Source organism: Dendropsophus ebraccatus, chromosome 4 (assembly GCF_027789765.1).
Source record: "Dendropsophus ebraccatus isolate aDenEbr1 chromosome 4, aDenEbr1.pat, whole genome shotgun sequence".
Taxonomy (NCBI): Eukaryota; Metazoa; Chordata; class Amphibia; order Anura; family Hylidae; genus Dendropsophus; species Dendropsophus ebraccatus.
Window position 1 is genome coordinate 22,058,719 of NC_091457.1, and position 17,087 is coordinate 22,075,805.

The 17,087-nt window shown below is 43.7% G+C and overlaps 1 protein-coding gene across 2 annotated transcripts in view; it reads left to right on the forward strand.

Annotated features, from left to right (window-relative positions):
- PC (pyruvate carboxylase) overlaps positions 1-17,087 on the forward strand; it is a 363,791-nt gene that overhangs the window by 171,928 nt on the left and 174,776 nt on the right. For both annotated transcript variants that reach the window (XM_069965255.1, XM_069965254.1), the window contains one exon: positions 11,156-11,318. In XM_069965255.1, the coding sequence (XP_069821356.1) occupies positions 11,156-11,318 (163 nt within the window). The remainder of the gene's footprint in view (positions 1-11,155; positions 11,319-17,087) is intronic.

Genomic DNA, 17,087 nt, shown 5'->3' on the forward strand with positions numbered 1-17,087 from the left:
GGCATTTGATTAACGGGGGCTGCTGAAGTTGGATAAAGCCCTAAGGCTATGTGGAAAACATGGATATAGTCATTGGCTGTATCCATGTTTTCCAGACAACCTTAGGGCTTTATCCAAGTTCAGCAGCCACCGCTAATCAAATACCGAACGATCGGGTTCAGATGGACTCAAACCCGAACCCGGTTCGCTCATCTCTACTGTCCACGCTTTCCCCGGTGTCCTGCAGGTGGTGTCTATGTTGTCCTCCGCTGACTGCAGTCACTCCTCCTCCATGACAGATTCATCTTAAGAGTGACAGCCCGCTCAGCCAAAACTAGGCCACGTTGCTGTCCCGTTTGTCAGTAATGAGTGGTCTGTCGCTCCCGAGACGAGATGTAGTAGACACGACCACCAGAAGGACGCTGAGGGAGCAGGGACAGGTAAGAATAGGATGTTTAATTTTTTTTTTCTATATGACCACAGCTATATAGGAAAAAATTGCTAATGCCGGATAACCCCTTTAAAGGAAATCGAACACCATAAAAGAGGAGTTCATTCTACTGACAACATGTTTTACAGGAGGAGGAGCTGAGCTGACTGATTTGTAGTATAATATAGGAGTCCAGTGGGTGGTCCTACTGAATGATTGACAGACATCTCCATATTACTGATTAGGACTTCTAAACCTAGATAGAGCAGCATGGATATGAGCTGTTGGGTGCAGCAGGAAGTGACTATCTGTCGGTGACTATGCCTGTCCCACACCGTTTCTATCTCCTTCTCCTAGCCACACCTAAGAAAGAGTTGTTTCTATGTAAAGTGCTGTGACAGTAAAGAGACTGAAGCTGCCACTTTGTTAGCTGTGACTAGAGGAGAAGATGGGAGGTGTTGGCAGCAAGCATAGCGATGGACCAACAGATAGTCACGCCCCCAGGGCACCTAACAGATCATTTGAATATGGAATACAAATAGGTTTCATAGGCAACAAAGCAGCCAAAGAAGATACTAAAGATGGCATACCTTACACAAGAACGCCCTCTATGCAGTAATCCAACTGGTGTATTATCCCATTAAAGGGGATATCCGGAAAGCAGGAGAGGTCCTACCTTTTCTGCTCACCGACCACTCCACTCCTCCTTCCCACCCGTCCATGCAAGTAACTTCCGCAGGCGAGAGAAGGGTAAGAGCAAGTTTCGGGGGCTGGGGGCATTGCCATAACATCGGGCAGCTATTGGTCCCTGGCCAAAACATGTTCCCTCCCCCCTCTCATCTGCGGAAGTTGTTTGCAACTGGAGAGTAGAAAAAGTAGGATCTTTCCTGCTCTCCCTTTAAGTTAAAACATCACTTTTCCCCAAAAAAGTTGACCTTGCTGGAAATCCCTATGGACAGGATTTGTGGTCCTTCTTACTTTTATGAAGCCAATTTGCATGCTTGTCGCTTTCAGGTTACTAAAACAGGAAGTAGTTCTTGTCCTCTCTCCATCATCCCTCATTGGCTCATTTTCTCCGGTCATATAAACTCATGCAGGGTGTGAAGCGTCATTTGGTTCTGTTCTGGTATGTATTCAGCTAAACAGAAACTAAGAAAACTTGGACTAGACACCCCAAACATGCTCCTTGACCTGCCTGAATTATATCCGTGATCTTATAAAAAGCTATACTGTCTTCAGCTGAAGTACATGCATACATTACAGGCTCCGTGTATTTGTAGCCCATACGCTGGAGCCCCCATGCCTAAGCTGCCTTGTGTTTAGCAGGATATTCCTCCGCCGGTGCGCCATTGATCCGCCTACAGTCATAGGATCGGAATGGGCCCCTTTTATGCAGTAGGTTGAACTCAATTAGCATCTGAATTAGAGTTAATGAGAACAGCAGCAGGCAATTTTCCATCTGAGTAGCCGAGGCTTCACAGATCAGGCTCAGGATGTTCCAACCGGTCCTGCAGGGAAGGGGGAACCAGGTAGGTTTATAGGACTCCATCCCAGACTGAGAACTGGATACGGGAAATAAAAACAGTGCGAGATCAGAGACCTTTGCTGCTACTTCCAGAAAATCACAGGTGTTCATCCTGGTCTTCCCATTTCTTTAAGTATCTAAATAACTGTCACTGTATTATATAAATAGACTGGCCCTGAGGAAGAGGTTGTGTAACCTTGAAACACGTTGTCTGTGCTATATGTGCAAATTTAAAGCGAATCTGTAACCTCCTGACAGTTTACAAAGCTGGTGGAAACACTGGTTAGAAATCAGTCAAAGCATTCAGAACATTTTGTTGCTGTGTCGGTGTGTTTATTAAAAACACCTTAATTTGCCTGTGAATGAAGTCAAAGAGGCGGAGCCTAGTATTCCCTGCCTAGTATTCCCTGAACCCTAGCACTGCTACACTTCTCTGTGCTGTAGGCACTGTATGTGACTGATTATGCAGGGGGCGGGCATATAGCACGTTGAGGGGAAAATAGGCTCCGCCCCTTTGACACCATTTGCAGCCCTAATAAGGTTTTTTTTTTTTTTTTTTTTTCAATGAGAATAAAAAGATACTGGCAACAAAAGTATGTTCTGAATGCTTTCATTGATATGTATCCAGCTGTCTGCTTAGTTAGTACTCGTGGAGAGATGTGTGTAATTTTAGTTTTTTAAATTTTTTTTTTTTTTTTTTTTTTACCAAGTCTGTGTACACTTTTTTGCATCCTGCGGGTCCCATTCAGTTTCACAAGGTTGCGGCAATTGACAATCAGATTTTTTCTTAATGATGACTATGATCGCACAGCTTCCAGAGTCCTTTGGGTCCTGTGGTTAGTGGATCATGGATGATGGATGCCATTTGTTAAGCTATAGATTTTTTTTATTTTTTTTTTATAAACTTTTCATTCCGCAAATGAAGCATTAAAGGGGTTCTCTGGCCAGGACCACTTTTTTTGGCAATAAAAGTGGCTGAAAACCATAAATCCACTTACCTCCCTGGCTCCAGCTCTGCTGCCTGCATTGTGCCGCTCTGGTCTCCCGATATCCGGTCGCTTCTTGGTCTTGGGACAGGACTGTTGGCCCGCTCAGCCAATCAGCAGCAGAGGCGGGACACCACTACAGACTCTGTTTGGTTGAGTGGACCTGTCTCATCTGAAGGCAGGGAAGTGACTGAATGCACAGGGCAGCGCTGCCAGGTAGGTAAGTAAATGTTATTGTTTTCACCCACCCCCTCCCTGGGCATTAACGAAAAAGGGGTCTGGGTTGGAGTACATGGCTACTTTCTTCTAAAAACAGCACCACTCTTGTCCTCAGTTTATGTGTGGTATTGCAACCTAACAGAGCTAAATTGTAATACCAGACAAAATCTGATGACGAGTACTGCTGTTTTTGGATGGAAACAGCTTTCTAATCCTGAAACAATCCATTTAAATGGATTTGTAATTTTACATAAATGACTTAAATTCTTGAGTCTTCAAATACTTATCAGCTGCTGCATGCCCTGCAGGAAATTATTTCTTTCCAGTCTGGAGAGCAGGAGAGGTTTTCTATGGGGATTGTTACTGCTCTGGACTGTTCCTGACATTGACTGAGGTGGCAGCAAAGAGTAATGTGTCAGACTGGAAAGAATACACCACTTCCTGCAGGACATAAAGCAGATGATAAGTACTGGAAATCTTGAGATTTTTTTTTTTTTATATATAGAAGTAAATTACAAATCTTTGGCACTTTCTGGCATCAGTTTATTTGAAAGGTTGTCTTTTTGTTAACTAAGCTTTTATGGCCTTGGCTTTGCATGTACATTTTTTTTATGTTGGCACCATATAATGGTTAACAATTATGGCTAGAATGATGATAATTGTGATTGAGAAGCCTGGGAAACTGTGTAAATGTGAAGAATTGCCGCCATCTGTCCATTATATGTATAGCATAGTGCACACATGGTTGTATCATCACCCAGCATCGGAGGCAAACAACCGGCGAGGTAGATCAGTCGCTCTTCCGCTCGGCGTCTGTCATGATCACTGACATTTAGGGGGAGATCATTTGGTAATTGATTTCTACATAACTAAATATTAAACTGTTTTACTCAATTAAATCACTTACAGAGTCAATTTCCTCCCCCGAATAATCCCACATCTCAGGTGCTGACATTTCATTGCTCGTCATCCGTTCACGTTCTGTCGCTGCGTGCGTTAGATTTATTCAGCGGGTCTCTGGCACTCGCAGGTTGTGTTTCGGTTTCGGCATGATCTGCTGCTCCAGATTAACTTTGCAGGTAGAAGACCTCACATTTTCTATTTCGAGCTCTGCACCTCACCGTGACAGAGTATTTGCCCCAAATTTTTGAAGAGGCGCACATCTCGTAGTCAAATTGGCCAGACGGATTTATAATTGGATCATGATATTTACGCCTGCATGATAAATGAGGCGTGAGAGGAGGCCACACCTCCTCCCTGCTTAGCCGAGCCCCCCAATTGGTTGGGCAGGGGATACATTAGGTGTACGCCAGGGAGAGGGGTCGAATCTGTGCCTTCTCCCTGGTGTACACGCCTCTGGCGGAATTTTTGTAACTGTCCCCCAAAGTTTCCACGTCCAGAGATCATAAAATATAATGTTCTTTATTAGAGATGCAGGCCTAAAACATTCTGTATATAGAAAAAAAAAACCAAAGGGGGAGATGTAGACCGATTCCCAACTCAAAAAAACAGGGAGACGCATGTATGCAATGTAATGCCTTACAGAACCTCCCTCCCCATGTACAATAAACAATATCCAATATAGCTGGTGAGGATATATATATATATATATATATATATATATATATATATATATATATATATATATACACACACACACACACACACAATTAGATGGTGAGTCAGTCATAAATAATTAATACAGAGAAAAAAATTCTCCTAATAGTTCTGAACTGTCCAGAGCAGGAAAGGTTTTCTATGGGGATTCATAGAAAACAGAGAGAGAGTTCCTGTCTCGGCCAGAGATGTCAGCAGAGAGCACAGTGTCAGACTGAAAATAAAACATCATTTCCTGCAGGACATACAGCAGCTAATAAGTATGGGAAGACTTGAGATTTTTTAATAGAAGTAAATTACAAATCTATATAACTTTCTTGATATCAGTTGATTTGAAAGAAAAAGATTTTTACTGGACAACTTCTTTAAACCAGCCAAAAGACAACGGCTCCTCGGCTCATCGTGTCTTTATTACACTGGGCAATATCTGCCCGATTCTTCCTAAATGGGCAGATAATTGCCCTGTGTAATAGGACCCTTTTTTGTGTAGTCGTCTTGTAGTTTCTCCCTGCTGCTACCTTGTAGGTAGCATGTTAACTGATCTCTCAGTGATCTGCTAGTTGTTCTTGTAAACACAGAACAGAGTTCAAGTGTCTTTCTATTTTTTTATTTATTTTATATTTTTAGAGTGAATAAAGGTCTAATAAAGGTCTAGTAGGGGAAGAAGAAACCAGTTTCATACAAGAAGAAAGTGTGTGTGTGTGTGTGTGTGTGTGTGTATATATATATATATATATATATATATATATATATATATATATAATTTTTTTTATATATATATTAGTATTATTATTAGTATTATTGGTATTAGTATTAATATTATTAATTTATTTATTTTTGTATGACATACTGCAGTTTTATGTTCAGTTTTCCTATTGATTTATGCAGACTTTGAGCCCCCTCCCGCCTTACAGCAAGATGATACATAAAGACGTTATTGAAAAAAAACAACTTGGTATAGTAGGGATTGCCTGTTTTGATGATTGACTATATGGCGGCACAATCCCTATACAGGGGGTAACATTATTCAATAAACAGGATATAAATAGAAGAGCTGCTTCTCGTTCGCCCGTCTTCCCCCTATCTAGTGTGAGCATTACAGCAGCCAGTGTGAGGAGGAGGATGAGACAGGGAGATGGATTGTGTATACACACACAGCCAAGCGGAAACGGCTCCTGCATAATGGGCATATTCTCCGAGCACTTCTTCTCCTGCTTCCCATCTAATAGAAGTATTTCTGCATGGCTGATGGTAATCCTTCTGCTAAAGATGTGATCACACTTTGATTCTTTTTTTTTAATTTTTTTTATACCCATATACATTAAGTGTAGAAAGGAAAACTTTGGCGCTTTTTATAAGAAAAACAATAGCACCTATGTTTGTCACTGTCTTCTCTCTGGTAGCTTAATGCCTGTATTGGTAAGTTATTCATTGGTTATTGAATGTAGTTGTAGTGTTGGCTTTCTCCTGCGGCAATCTACATTGCTGTTAGGAGAAGCACTTCAGTCTTGGAGGCAGATGATGTGTTGACACCATAATTGAGGCCTTCTTCCTTCAGACCCCATTTTATAGGCCTCTCTTCTTCCACCCCGTTGAGTTTTTGTCATGATTACAAAGCTATCAACCTTCATCTGATGTCTCCCTCGGGGGCCCGTGCCTGATGTGGCAGAGCTAATGGCTCTTGGCATGAGGGTGGCCATCTTTGACTAGTGCGCACCCTTTCCTGCCTCCCTAGTTTAATTGTTATGCATTGTCTTCGGCTTTTAACCCTTTAGTTGGTAACAAAGCAGCATATGACTTGCAGGTTTCATAGTGATTATTAACACCTATACATTAGTAATGCGCCCGGCTCCATTAAACTCCATAGTTTGAAACGCTTAGCATCTGAAGGTAATGTGCAAAGTCTGCCTTAATGCATGCCTGTAGTAGTCACTGGAGTGCCATGAATATTACAATACCTGGAATTAAAGGAGAAGTCCGGGCACTGTTCCCCCCCCCCAAAAAAAAAAAAAAAAAACAGCCGTGGAGATGGCTGAACATAACATCATGCACTTACCTCCCCGCAGGGCCGGATTAAAGGGAGGGCACCAGGGGCACGTGCCCCGAGGCCTCCACCACTAGGCGGCCTCCACCAGCCCAAGCCTGGAAGTAGGGTTTGTGAAAAAAAGCAAACAGTAGAGGATTCACAACCTCACACAGAGTGTTCTGTATCCTCACTGTCTGCTGCTAACCATGGCTGCAGCAGCCTGTGTGTCCTGTGACTCCTGCTCCTCCCTGTGAGGACTGTGATATGGCTGAGAGACAGGACACCAGGGAAGCTTCAGGACGGGATACCCTGCTCAGTGTGAGCTAAAGGACCTGTGGTGATAGGCCCAAGGCCCATGTGATGTGGGAGGAGCCATACTCTGCAAGCTGTCGGAGGGGATGTGTATGGAGAGGAGCTCATGTCCATATGAGCAGGTAACCAGCCCTTCAATGTACACACACACACACACACACACACACACACACACAAACACACACACACACACACACACAGCACTGCCTGTTATACACACACACACACACACACACACACACAGCACTGCCTGTTACACACACAGCACAGCACTGCCTGTTACACAGCACTGCCTGTTACACACACACACACACACACACACACAGCACTGCCTGTTACACATACATATTTCTTATGAATGCACACACACATACAGCTCTGCTATCTATACTTGCACACTCTGTACTCTCCACAATGTTTCTACAAAAATGCCCATATTTTGTGGTGAGACCCACTACCCCCTCAGTGGCACAGTGCACAGTATTGCTAAACTGCTGGACAAATAGCCTCTGTCCCCATTACCACATGATGTCTGCCATGTTGCTGTTATATAGCCATCTAGATTAACCAGGCTGAAGTTGGTTTCTTATTCAGCAGTTTCTTATTCAGAGGTTTTTAACTTTTTTTCTGTTTTAGCTATTATTCTTACAGAAAATGTATAATATTCATAACCTGCTTGTAAGTGAGGAGCCCTGAGGGGACCGGTGATAAATATGGCCAAAAGGAGCCCATGGTTGGCATAAAAATGGGCACCAAAGTAAAAACACAAAATCACACTGATAATAGACATAGAGGGGGGATCCCACATCACACTGATAATAGACATAGAGGGGGGATCCCACATCACACTGATAATACACAGAGAGGGGGGATCCCACATCACACTGATAATAGACATAGAGGGGGGATCCCACATCACACTGATGATAGACATAGAGGGGGGATCCCACATCACACTGATAATAGACATAGAGGGGGGAGCCCACATCACACTGATAATACACAGAGAGGGGGGATCCCACATCACACTGATAATAGACATAGAGGGGGGATCCCACATCACACTGATGATAGACATAGAGGGGGGATCCCACATCACACTGATGATAGACATAGAGGGGGGATCCCACATCACACTGATAATAGACATAGAGGGGGGAGCCCACATCACACTGATAATACACAGAGAGGGGGGACCCCGCATCACACTGATAATAGACATAGAGGGGGGATCCCACATCACACTGATGATAGACATAGAGGGGGGATCCCACATCACACTGATGATAGACATAGAGGGGGGATCCCACATCACACTGATGATAGACATAGAGGGGGGATCCCACATCACACTGATAATAGACATAGAGGGGGGAGCCCACATCACACTGATAATACACAGAGAGGGGGGACCCCGCATGCAATTAAATGAAAACTGACAGTTTTCAACACTGAATTTGAAAGAAATTAAACATCTACAAACATTTTCACTACAATTCATGAAGAGCTCGGTGTCACAGCCATGTATAATGTTCATGAACATTATAAATCCCCTACAGTAAGGCAGCCATTTGTATGGATGACTATCATTTTATTTTATTTTTTTCTTGGGGTGGGGGGGGGGATGAGAGGCCCCAAACAAAATTGTCGCCCAGGGCCTCCACCAACCTTAATCCGGCCCTGCCTCCCCGGCTCCAGCACTGGCATCCACTGTCCTCTCCTCCGGTTTTTGGTCCCCTGCCCACTTCTAGGTCTGAGTGGGGACCTGGGACGTGACGTGTTAGGCTTGGTTAGCCAGTCAGTGGCCAAGGTGGGACCCCGGTACCGCCCCTGACTGGCTGTGCAGGCCTAACACATGCAGATCCCCTCTAGAAGTAGCTGGGGGCCAGGAACTGGAGCAGAAGACAGCGGACCCCAGTACTGGAGCCAGGGAGGTAAGTACATGTCATGTTCAGCCACCTTCTCCCCGGCTGTTTTTGAAGAAAAAAAAAAGTCAGTGCCCGGACTTCTCCTTTAATACACAGCATCATTTAATTCTATAGATTTATGTGTTATCCATGCTTACTCTAAACTTCCCTTGACCATTCTTAGGTCATTGGTTCTTTCGGCGCTTGATCTATTGTCTAGATAACCCACTCAGGATGACAACCCACTCGGCATATAGCTGGCCATGACAGGACATCGCCAGTCTGTTTTGGTTATGAGATGGGGGTCACTCAGCCGGGGACCTAGAGATGATGTAAGAGGACGTTGAGGGAGCAGGGAGAGGTAAGAGTAGCCTGTTTGTTATGTTCTCCTCATGGGCAGCAACATATGAGAAGTCATTTTTGAGCAGGATACCCCTTTATCTCCCTGGCTAGGCACTTAATCCATTGCAGGAGATGGGCTCTGTAAGATTATAGGGGAGTTTATAATAAGGGAGGACAGCATGCTGCCAGATGCTTCTCCCAGCTAAATCTCTAGATTTGTGGGGGTCTTAGCATTTGAGGCCTCTTCTACTTTAGAAATGTAAGACTAGTAAAATCCAGGGTGTATTTTTCACCCATATTATCTGGAAAGACACGGACACGTTCCGGGTCCGTGCTTGTAATCCAAATCCACTCTTAAACCAAAGCAAATTTACCCATAAGGAATCATTGAAATGCAGACAATTGGTTCCACACCCCAAAAATTATTTTTTATTCTGAATAACATGTAAAACAAATTAAAGAAACATTTATAAACAGATGAATATGTTATATAATAAGTTACTGTACAGTATAGCAATCAGCATGTGGAGTATAATGTATGGTAAGTGCATAAACCTCAACAGCCGCAGTTTGTAGATACAGGATGGAACTGCAGATCCCCACAATGCAGTAGCGTAGTACAACAGGCTAGAATAGAGAAACAGAGGGTGAGAATTACAGAGCTGTGCAGGAGGACAGTGACAGAAACTTTTCTATACAGCAGTGTGAATGGCTGAGTGTAAGTGCAGGCAGATTATAGAAGCAGTGTGCATAGCTGAGTGTGAGTGCAGGCACATTATTGCAGAACTGTGTATAGCTGAGTGTAAGTGCAGCCACATTATAGCAGGAATGGAGAGGATGGGAAGCACAAGGGCGGAAAGAGACTGCATGAAGGAATAAGCAGGGCAGATGTGGGCACATACATGCAGCACTCTCTGTCTGGGGAGAGAGGGGTTAGAGCTATGAAGAGATTACCTCTACTGTCCTTTCCCCTGATGCAAGCCCCAGCCTGACGTGGATCTGCTATGATTTGGAAGGTGAGGGAGACTTCCTGGGTCAGAGTACAGTGCTGTAGACCCCACTATGCAGACCATGCCCCTCCTCCACTCGCGCTCCCACCCAGTACAGGGAGCTCTTAAACCAAAGCATTGCTCTTAAAAGTCACAATTTAAAACTGTGAGCTCTTAAACCAAAACGCTCTCAATCCAAGGTACTCCTAAACCAAGTTACCACTCTCTGTGTGTGTGTGTGTGTGTGTATATATATATATATATATATATATATATATATATATATATATATATATATATATATATATGTATATGATATATATAAAATCCCCCTGATATCGCTACAGATAACCACTTTCTGGAGAAAGAGAATAGAGTATAGCATGTGATGGTATTGCGGTTTATTTTATGTTGCACTCAGCAGGCTAAATTGACAAGTAAGTATATACTTCAAGCTGAGTGCTCTGTCTGTAGCATCGTGCAAATGTATCTCATAGAATTGACAATTTTGGGTAATCTGTATAAAGTTCCTGTGTAATGATAATGGATTGCTGTGTGTTATCATCTACAACAAAACAATGCCTCCCGAATAGTGGGTGCCGGGCGTCTCTCCTGCCTATGACGTCAGTCGTGTTCCGGGAGTCGGAGAATAGAAGTATTTCTAGCATGTGATTGAACATGGCCGTTCTTTGCCGTGTTATGTCACCACGTGACCTGTATACGATGTATTTAGTAAAGAAGCAGGTCTCTTAGGTAAGAGATTTCTGGTTTTCACCAACGTACAATCCATCAAGTAGACTAATGTTTCTGTGTTTTCTTACAGCGTTGACTTGGTTCATGCTCAGATCCACATCGCAGAAGGGAAGAGCTTGCCCGAGCTCGGCCTGAAGCAGGAAAACATCCGGATCAATGGCTGCGCCATACAGTGTAGAGTCACTACCGAAGATCCCGCCCGTGGATTCCAACCCGACACCGGCAGAATTGAGGTAAGGATTTAGAAACATTCTTTTCTTTCAAATGAACTGGTGTCAGAAAGTTCTAATTTCCTTCTATTTAAAAGTCCAATACTTATCAGCTGCTGTATGTCCTGCAGGAAGTGGTGTATATTTTCCAGTCTGACACACTGCTCTCCGCTGCCACCTCTGTCCATGTCAGGAACTGTCCAGAGCAGCAGCAAATCCCCATAGGAAACCTCTTCTGCTCTGGACAGTTCCTGACACGGACAAAGGTGGCAGCAGAGAGCACTGTGTCAGACTGGAAAGAATACATCACTTCATGCAGGGCGTACAGCAGCTGTAAGATTTTCAAATAATCTATATAACTTTGACAGCAGTTAATATTTTTTGCCAGAGTTTCCTTTCAACTAGAGATGAGCGAATTTTACATTAATAACAAAGTGAATCGCTTTGTTAGTTCAGCTTATCTGCCGGCTGCCTTTTAACTTCCTGGGTGCCTGGAAAAGCTGGATCCAGTCCTGGGAAACTTCTCCCAGTTTCCTAGGACTGAATTGCGCTTCTCTCAGCTTCTGGAGCTGGACGGAACAGAGGTAAAGGTAGCCGGCGTATAAGCCGACCACTGAGCTTACAAAGTGATTTGCTATATTATTACTGTAAAATCTTTACTTTTAACCTTTACTATAGCGTTCTTAGGCTCCGTGCACACAGAGCAAAAGTGTCTGAATGCCGCCAGCCTCCCTGTCATAATGAACAGATTCATTATTCAGCACGGGGAGAGAAGGCGCGCAAGCCTCCCATAGACTGTCAATATGACAGGGAGGCTGGCAGAATTCCGCCACTTTTGCTCTGTGTGCACGGAGCCCTATTGTGGACTGTATTAGAATGATAGGGACCCAAGGTACAACATATTATCCAAAACCATCTGGATTTCTTTCCCGCCGCAAATGCCTTTGTATTCTTTTTAGCCAGTTGTGGTTTGTGCCATTTGATGCCATTTTTGCTCGGTGTCTTTATTATTGAGGAATTGTTTTACACTGTAAACCAAGACAAGTGAGACTTGTTGTTCTTAAGTCCAGGGTTTGGCGTCCTTAAAGTGAATGTACCATCAGCACATTCACTTTAAGTTTCGTACATGGATAGAATGTCGCAGGGAAGCAGCCTGGTTCCAATGTGCGGTGCCATTCTATTACTGGGCACCTGCCGGGGTGTGAAGCAGTGGAGGCAGGCCAGCCCACCCCCAATGGTAAGAGACCCCCGCCCCTCTATGATGCAGCTCCATTAGAATCAATGGAGCCGTGTCATAGAGGGGTGGGGCTTTCCCCCCCCACAGGAGATGGGCCGGCCCGCCTCCAGTGTTTCACCCCCAGCCGGTCCTCAGGAATAGAATGGCGCCGCACATGGGAACCGGGCCGCAGTTCAAAGAAAGGACAACAACATTGGCCTCCCCGCGCCGATGTCATTGTTTCCTTGTGTGTAACTGATTGTACAATCACTTAAAGCCCTCCAGCTGTTGCAAAATTACAATTCCTCTCACGCCTGCACAGCTAAAGCTTTGGCCGTCCAGGCATGATGGGAACTGTAATTTTGCACCAGCTGGAGGGCTAAAGTTTCTGGCTTCCTTTGTGACCTCCTGGAGCCTTTTGTGTGTTTTACGATGTGGAATTTTGGCCCCTAAATCTGGATGAACAATCTGTATCCGCTATGTGGAGCGCCCTTGGTATATAAGGACTTGCTTTATCTGTATTAGTTTTCTCATTATATTCCTTCATCTTATTTCTCGTCCACGGATGACACTTTGGGGACTTCGGAACCAGTTAGTAGTTTTCCATAGCGTTCTCCTCTCAAGTTACAGTATTTTCTCCTTACAATGGTCGTCCTGGAACCAATTAATATTGTTACTTGAGGGATCGCTGTATACGGAATATGTCATGGAAGTGTGAAACAAATGAGCGCATTCTCTCCCGGTGATTCAGAAGGGAAGAAACAAATAGGAATATTGAGAGAAACTACAAATAGGGAGAAGTTGGTACGGAGAGGGACTATTACTACTTTAGTACTAGACTGACTCACACCTGGTTTTCCTCAAGGTCGAAAGCCTTAAAGAGATTCTCCAGGGAAACTCTTTGATGTCCTAGTGGCAGGATAGGCCATCAGTTTGGGGTGGACTTAAAGGGGTTATCCAGGGTTAGAAAAAATGGCCTCTTTCTTCCAGAGATAGCACCACTCTTGTCTGCAGTTTGGGTTTTGAAGTGAATGGAGCTTAAAGGGGTTATCCAGTGATAATCGTTTTGCTTAAAAGCAACTTTTTTCAGAAAGTTAAATAGATTTGTAATTTACTTATTTAAATTTATTTTATTCTATCTATTTAAAAATCTCAAATCTTCCCATATTTATCAGCTGCTGTATGTCCTGCAGGAAGTGGTGTATTCTTTTCAGTCTGACACATAGCTCTCTGCTGCCACCTCTGTCCATGTCAGGAACTGTCCAGAGCTGGGGAGGTTTTCTATGGGGATTTTTTGCTGCTCTGGACAGTTCCTGACATGGACAGAGGTGGCAGCAAAGAGCACTGTGTCAGACTGCAAGGAAAACATTTCCTGCAGGACATACAGCAGCTGATAGGTATGGGAAGATATTTGTAAATAGAAGTAAATTACAAATCTATATAATTTTCTGAAACCAGTTGATTTGAGAGAAAGATTTTCGCTGGATAACCCCTTTAACAGCACCCTTACCGACACAGTAAACACAGTGTATTAACCTGAAAGGCGTCCGACAATGTGGCTGTGCTGATCATATATTTATTACTAAGCCATCAATGAGTTTTTCCTAGAAAGTCCCTTTTTAATAATGTGTTTTTTTTATGTGCTGTACAAATATTTGTTTAGTAACGATAAAATTGTAATCACGTCATGTTGTGTTGATAGGGGGAGGATAAGTTCCCCTTTTTAAGGAGTGTTTCAGGGATTGAAAAAGGAAAAAGTAGGTATCAGGCAGGTGGTAAACAGAAAAAAAAAAAAAAATCATACTTGCCTTCCCCACTCCCCTGTCTCTGGAGCTCAGGTGCTGATACACATCTCTCCCTATGTGTGTGGTCATTTCTTGTAATAACCTGTGAGTGCAGTGTTGTCCTGCCTTGGTCACGGATTGGCTGAGCGGCAACTGCACGTACCAATCCCAAATGCAGGAAGTGATGCACATCAGGTCTTGAGCTCTGTGACCGGGATGGTGGTGGGGGAGTTGGGGGGAGGTAAGTATAGCTTATTTTTTTTGCCACCTCCATGCACCTGCTAAAAGAAATTGCCCTAAAATACCACTTTTACAGACTGGCCTAGGAAACTATAAGCAGTGCTTACCCGATTTCCTGCAGACAGAGACTGTCCAGACATCAGTGCGCTCTTCCCCATGAGGATAGGGCAGTGTGGTTAATCTGTACAATCTCATTATTATTCCGAGTCTAACACACTATTTATTAATTACTCAACTAAAGATTTAATAAGAGGAACGCTAATGGCTTAAATACCAAGTGAAAGGGACACGGTCATTTATTCTCTTCACTATTCTCCAAGGGTTTTTAATGAACGAACTCCATCCTGTTGTTTTGTGACCAAGTAACAATGTCCTCTGTATAGGAAGCGGCAGATATCACAGATCACATGACGGAATATATTTTGGTCACTATTTCTGCTTCATAATTTGCTGCTTAATTTTTTTTTTTTTTTTTCTTTTACTTTTTTCAAAGGGAAAAAAGGTGGTGGAGAGCTTATTGGCTGATAGAGTAGTGTGGTCTAGTGGTTAATGTACATTATCCTAGTTTTCTGGGGTAGTGGTTGATTTTTCTCATAGTCTAGCTTAGTGGAAAGGTTGTTAATAGCTTTAATGTGGTCTGGTGTGATATATAAGTTAATGGTCACTTTCATGGGGGTCTAGGATAGTGGTTGGAAAGGGGGATAATTACCAGTGTATATGGAAAGGCGTGATGGGAATTATTAACAGTGAGAGGAGAGAAGCGTAATTCGAGCATGCTTAGGGGACGTCTGAACCTGAGCGTGCAACATTTTTATACCGGTGGCTGAAGAAGTTTGATGTAGCCCGAAGGTAATAGAGAAGACCCGACGCGTTTCGACCAAGCATGGCCTTCATTAGCTCAGTAGTAGTACGACCATGCTTGATGTCACCTGCACTATAATAAACTAGCAGAATCTACTTGGTGAGTGCCAGGTCTTCTCTATTACCTATCTGGCTACTACCGCCATGAGCCCCACCAACCTACGGAAGTGCTGTGCTCTATGAGTCTACCAAGCAGCCTGGAAACCATAGATACAGCCATAAGCTTTATCCCTGTTTTCCGGGACTCCCTTCATCCACCACTAATCAAATACCACACACTTTGGTTTGGATGGATCCCAGCATGCTCGAGTTGCGCTCATCTCTATACATGATCTATGTGACTGAAGGGGTTAAAGGGAATCCATCAGCTCCTGGGCACTACCTAAGGTGCTGACAGTGTGCTGTAGCTGGAAGCCCCCAGTGAGCATGGTGTCTTTTTGGTAATTTTCCGTGCAGTGGATTATGTACAATCCTATGTGTCCTACTGTCACAGAGCTGCTGTTTGTGCCACACTTGTCGTGCATCCTCCTCCCTCTTCATGAATAATCAATGCTGCCCGGCCTCCTGCTCGCTCAGCTGTCAAATTGCAGATCAGTCCTCTGTAGGCAGGTTATGTCTGAAAGAATCTTTCTTCTGTAATGTGTTGGAGCTGTGGTCTAGGGGTAACTCACCTGTTTAGAGACCTGCCAGCAGTTCATTCTCTGGTTTGAATCCCCTGATGGAAATTAAATAGATGTCTTTTTTTTCCTCATTATTGTATCATGTTTAAGGCTATGCTCACACACAGTATTTTTGCTCAGTATTTTGGTCAGTATTTTGCAACCAAAACCAGAAGTGGATTGAAAACACTGAAAGGCTATGTTCTCACACTGTTGAAATTGAGTGGATGGCTGTCATTTAATGGCAAATAATTAGTGTTTTTTTTTAAAAACAACATCCAATATTTGCCATCTCAATTTCACCTGTGTGAGAACATAGCCTTTCTGTGTTCTCAATCCGCTACTGTGTGTGAACATAGCCTTAAAAATGATACAATAATGAGGAAAAAAATACATCTATTTCATTTCCATCAGGAGATTCGAACCAGAGAATGAACTGCTGGCAGGTCTCTAGACAGATGAGTTACCCCTAGACCACAGCTCCAACACATTAGGGAGTAGAGATTCTTTCAGAGAGAACCTGCCTACAGAGGACTGATCTGCAATCTGACAGCTGAGCGAGCAAGAGGCCGGGCAGCATTGATTATTCATGAAGAGGGAGGAGGATGCATGACAAGTGTGGCACGAACAACTGCTCTGTGACAGTAGGAGACATAAGATTGTACATAATCCACTGCACGGAAAATTACCAAAAAGGCACCATGCTCACTGGGGGACTGCCAGCTACAGCACACTGCCAGCACCTCAGGTAGTGCCCGGGAGCTGACGGATTCCCTTTAAGGCTTTTTCTCTATGGTCTAAAATAGATGTGAATAATGTTTGTCTCTAATGGTCCAGGGTTGGATAGGGGCCACTGACTACTTCCTTGTTGGTCTAAGACAGTGAATCAATTAAAGAGAATCTGTAATTAGTTTCATGTCATCTAAACCACAGGCTGCTCTAAATAAGCACATACTCCCCTACAACCTTGAAAACATACTTTATAATCATTTGGAATAGTGGGAATCATAAGGGCGGTCCCCAGTGGTGGCTT